General features: G+C 62.7%; 1 protein-coding gene across 1 annotated transcript; it reads left to right on the forward strand.

Moving 5' to 3' along the window:
• Positions 1–885: 885 nt before the first annotated feature.
• On the forward strand, positions 886–3,841 carry LOC108299002 (vegetative cell wall protein gp1-like; the record flags this gene model as incomplete). Its single annotated transcript, XM_037735933.1, has 4 exons — positions 886–977; positions 1,069–1,203; positions 2,052–2,504; positions 2,860–3,841. Coding segments are annotated over 4 exons (938 nt in total), but the record flags the coding sequence as incomplete, so codon positions are not given.
• Positions 3,842–5,175: the final 1,334 nt, after the last annotated feature.

A 5,175-nucleotide genomic window follows, 5' to 3' on the forward strand; every position in this document is an offset into this window, starting at 1 on the left:
TGTGGAGGGACTCATGGGGACTGTTACCGGGATGGAATATCAGCTGGGGTCAAGTGTACTGAGTGAGGGCATGGTGGGGAAGCTGAGGCGCTGAGGCTGGGAGCGCAGGCATTGGTTAGGAGACATGATATGCAGGGGGCAAAGCATCCTTAGGGGACCAGGCCCAGAAGGTCTGGTCAGGATCGCAGAGAGGCTGTGGGCAGGTGAGTGCACAAATCTCCAGGGAGACAAGGACCTCAGCAGCACGGGGGACCAGAGTTCGAAACGGGACGCTTTGCCCTGCAGGCAGAGGGAGCATGCTGGGGTCTGTACAGGAGAGATCACATGCTCCCCAAAATCTGGGAGTGACCTGGAGTGGGGCCCTGGGCTGGGTGAAGTCAGACTCCAGGAAAGGGGACAGGAGCTCCAGTGGGCAGCAGTGGGCTCAGCAAGGAAGAAACAGAGTAGGAGACCCTAAAACTTCACAGAGGGCCTGGACTCGGTAGACTAAGGAGGGAAGGGACTGGAGGGTGGCCTTGGGGGCCTTGGGGACAGGACTGGGCAGAGATGGGCACTCAGGTAGGGGACCTGCTGGGGCTCAGGGTTTCTTAAGGAGGGGACTGAGCTGCCGGCACTGAGAGCCAAAGGGGCCTGGGAGGCAGCAGGGCCCAGGCGCTGGGGTGGAGCGCAATCGGGAGACGGGGAGAGGAAGGGGTCTCTCTTGGGGAGGCAGATGGGGAGGGTTCGGGGAGCGGTCCATCTTCCAAGGGGCTGGGGGATCCACGAAGGGAATAGGGTGTGGGGAGGGGAGGAAGGCTCACTGGGTCCGGGGAGATGCAGGTGGCGTGGGCACCCTGGTCAGGCGCTGTGGGGGTCCCATCCCTGAGGCACCTTGCAACTCCCCAGGGTCGCGGCTTCCGGGCCCGCGGTCCCCACCCTCCCAGCGGGAGGAGACGGGAGGCGGGGAGGTGGCTGCGCCCTCCGCCGCTGCTGCCGCCGTGAGTCAGGCTCTGGGCTGCAGCCGCGCGGCTGGCCTGGCGCTGCGGAGGGAGCGCAGGCGGCGGGGGAGGCAGTGGCGCCGCCGCCTAGCCCCGCGCGCTCCCCACCCCCTCAAGGTTGGGCCGCTGGGACCCGGATCCGTGGACAGACAGCAGCCCGCAGGACGGCGGAAGGACGCGCACCGAGGTGCAGAGGTCCGGCCGCCCGCCCGCCGAGGAGTCGCCTGTAGGTGAGGAGGCGCCGTCCGGGCGGCTGGGGCAGACCTGGGTCGGGCTGGGGGCCGCAGAGCCTTGGCCGCAGTACCCCCGGCGCGCGCCGCACGGGCGCTGGGCAAGCGGGTGGCGCAGGGCGCGGGCGACTGGGTGCCTCGTTGGAGAACGGGGTGGGTGTCTGTTTGTGGCCCGGTGGCGCGTGGCTCCGGGCGAGTGTGTGCGCTCGGGGTCCGCGGGTTGGAGGTGGGGGACAGTGCGCGCGAGTGGGAGACCCCGCACCTGTGCCGGCTCTCGGCGCTCGTGGCTAAGCCTGCGTCGCCCTGCTTGGGGAATTGTTTACTCGGCAGCGGCGGCTCTGAGCGCCCGCGGGTGTCCCCGGGGTCTGGAGAGCCCGCGGTAGAGCGGGTGGCGGGATCGAGTGTCCGCGGGCGCCGTGTGCGGGTGCCTTGGCCTCGCTCTGCCGGTTGGCGGCCGAAGCAGCGGCGCTGTGGGTCCGGCGCCCGCCCGTGCGGAGCTGTTTGGGGTACCAGGGCGTGCGCTGTTTTGCAAGTGTCAGTCCCAGCATCGGTGTGCTTCTGAGGGGGGGTGCTGGTGTGCGTGTCAGTGGGTGAGTGTTTGTGCGCAGATGGCAAAGGGATGAAAGCCCCAGGTCCCTGCCAAGGCTGCTGCGAAGGGCTTTGGCATCGTCAGTGGCCGCCGCTGCCCGGGGTGGGTGGGGGAGGCAGGTGGCAGGCTGGCAGCTGGTGGCCCCCGCAGGGATTTCCGTCTCTACTGGGGCTGTTCTCGGGGCTGCCGGGCGTGAGGGTAGGTGCTGGCCGGTGGGCCAGGCCCAGCTTGTTCTCACTCTCTCCTTCCCTCCAGGCCCAGGGCCCCGGCCAGTGCCCAGCCCCGCTGGGAGCCCCGGCCAGCACCACGGACGGCGCCCAGGAAGCCCGAGTCCCCCTGGACGGGGCCTTCTGGATTCCGAGGCCCCCCGCAGGTTCGCCCAAGGGCTGCTTCGCTTGCGTGTCCAAGCCTCCCGCCCTGCAGGCTCCAGCGGCCCCTGCCCCTGAGCCCTCTGCCTCTCCCCCGATGGCGCCCACACTGTTCCCCATGGAGTCCAAGAGCAGCAAGACCGACAGCGTTCGGGCCGCCGGCGCTCCCCCGGCCTGCAAGCACCTTGCCGAGAAGAAGACGATGACCAACCCCACGACCGTCATCGAGGTCTACCCGGACACCACCGAGGTGAACGACTATTACCTGTGGTCCATCTTCAACTTCGTCTACCTCAACTTCTGCTGCCTGGGCTTCATCGCCTTGGCCTACTCTCTCAAAGTGAGCCTGGGCGGCAGCGGCAGGGTCAAGGGCGGGCTGGAGAGGTGGGGTGACAGGACAGTCCCTGGCTGCGGGTGCTCGACCCCTCTCCCTCTCAGAGGAACCCACGGGTAGGGCAGGAGCAGTTGAGGGGCTGAGGGGTCAAAGGACAGTGACGGGTCCTGATGGTGTGGCCCAGAGAGGTGGGAGCGCTGGCTAGGTCTGGAAGGCAGGGGTCTGCCCTTCCCTTTCCTGAGCCATTAGGGCCTAGCTTTCTGCTCAGTCAGCTCAGCGGAACCTGTAGGAGGGGTGGGTAGGGATTCAGGCTCAGGGGACATGGGACAGACCTGGACAGCAGCCACCCCTTGGTGTACAGGGATGGGGCCAGCATGGGGCTGAAGAGGGCTTGGAGTCCTCCCCTTGCAGAAAGGAAGAGAGGCCACCTTCTTATCTGGCTCCTCACCCGGGAGCCCAAGGGTGGGTACTTAGGCAGCTCAGCCCAGCCCTCCTTGGAAGCCAGTGCTGGGTGGCCAGGGTGGCCCAGGGAAGGAGGTGTCAACATATCCCGCGCCTCCCCAGGCCCCACCCTGAGAGGGCATGGCTTCCAGAAGCCCCCTCTGTGCTGCGAGAATAGCTGGCTGGGAGCAGAGCAGGTGCTGGGCAGACGTGACCCTGTCGCACCGAGGGCAGGTGGAGCGAAAGGGACCGAGGTGGTGGGAGGGGAGCCGAGATGGGCTCACACTGAGGGGGCAGCCCCGTGTAAGTGTGTCCAGTGCTGGAGCCCTTCCTGGGGGAGGGAGTGTGAAGGTGAGGGCAGGCCGGTGCCCTCCTCCCCACCCTGACGCACCGGAAGGAAGGGCTTGGCTCACGTTTAGCCCGATCATCACATTTCCCCAGCCCAGTGGCCAAGGCCAGATGTACTCCACTGATGCAGCTGCCCTGCAGGGTGGGGGGAAGACGGGGGATGTGGGGAGGGAAGAGGTTGGGCAGAGGCTGGCTGGGAGGAAGGATGCCTGGCCAGCTTCACTTCTGCTCCATCCTTGAGCTCAGCCCCACCCCACCTGGCATCACAACTGGCCCCGGCTTTCCCGTCCTGCTCCTGAGTCATCATCATTGCCAGATCCAGTGTTGCCCACTGGCACGTGCCTTCCTCCCCTCGGGCCTGAGGACCCATCCCTGGGCTCTACCACAGGGGCCTGTGTGTGGGCATGTGCCAGTGTGCATGTACTCGCGAGGGTGAAATTGCATAAATGGGCATGTACTGAGTGTAACTGTGTGTGTGTGCATGTGAATGCATGGTGTGTATGAGTGTGTACATATATTTTGTGCAAATGTGTGCATGTGTATGAGTGTGTGTAGACAGTGTATTTGCACAGGTGCATGTATATGTGTGCAATCATACTTGAGTGTGCATGGTTTGTGTAAATGTGTGTGCACAGTATGTGTGCATCTGTGGTGTGTGAGTGTATGTACCTGAGTGTGTGCATGTGTGTAATCGCACGTGAGTGTGCATGGTATGTGTAAATGTGTGTGCACAAGTGTGTGAGGGCATGTGTGATGTGTACCTTTGTGCATGTATGTAACCACACTTGAGTGTGCATGGTGTGTGTAAATGTGCGTGCATAAGTGTGTGAGGGCATGTGTGATGTGTACCTTTGTGCATGTGTGTAACTGCACGAGTGTGCATGGTGTGTGTAAATGTGTGTGCACAAGCGAGGGCATGTGTGATGTGTACCTTTATGCATGTGTAACTGCGCAAGTGTGCATGTGTGTGCACAAATTGTGTGTTCATGTGTGGTGTATGTAGTTGTGCATGTGTGTGCAATCACATGAGTGTGCATGGCATATAGATGTATGTGCACAAGTATGAGGATGTGTGTGTGTGTGGTGTATGTACTTGAGTGCATATGTGTGTAATCTCATGTGTGCATGCTGTGTGTAAATGTCTGCGTGCATGTGTGGTGTGAGTGTATGTATCTCTGTGTGCATGTGTGTGTAATTGCATGAGTGTGCGTATGTGTAAATGTGTGTGCACAGTGAGGATGTGTGTGGTGCATGTACCTGATTATGCATGTGTGTGTAATCACACATGAATGTGTATGGTGCATGTAAATGTGTGTGTACAAGTGTGTGACAGCATGTGTGTGTGGTGAGTGTATGTTCCTGCACGCACACGTGCATGCACGCGTGCGTGTGGAGAAGCAACAAAGGAAAGGGGTCCCTGGAACTAGGGGTCCTGCCTCTGACCAGCTCCAGCTCTGGCTCCCCAGACCGATCCTGAGCAGAGAGCGCCATTGCTGGGGGGCTGAAGCCGCAGTTGGTGGAGCTCTGCCTCCCCTCTCTGTGCCCTGCCAGCAGCCTGCGGACATGGGTCTGGCTGCCTGGACTCCCGTCCGGAAGCCGTCCCTCCTCCCCCTTGGCTCAGGCTGTGGCTGGCCGGCTGGCATGGGGCAGGCCCATCTGGCTCGGGTTGTAGGTAGGTCAGGGGTTTCTGCAGGGGTTGGGGGTGCTGTGAGGTTGACTTTTCTGAGGGGCAGGGACTGCTCATTGCACCTTCTCCCGGGGCTGCTCCTCGTGTGTCCTTCCTGCCGGTGGCGGGGGCAGCGAGTGCAGAGAGGCCTTGGGGCATACCTGGGAGTGGTTGCAAGATGAGCTGCCTCCATCCTGGGCAGGAGGATGGAACTTGCTGGCT

Source organism: Cebus imitator, unplaced genomic scaffold (genome assembly GCF_001604975.1).
Source record: "Cebus imitator isolate Cc_AM_T3 unplaced genomic scaffold, Cebus_imitator-1.0 Scaffold1386, whole genome shotgun sequence".
In the NCBI taxonomy this organism is placed as follows: Eukaryota; Metazoa; Chordata; class Mammalia; order Primates; family Cebidae; genus Cebus; species Cebus imitator.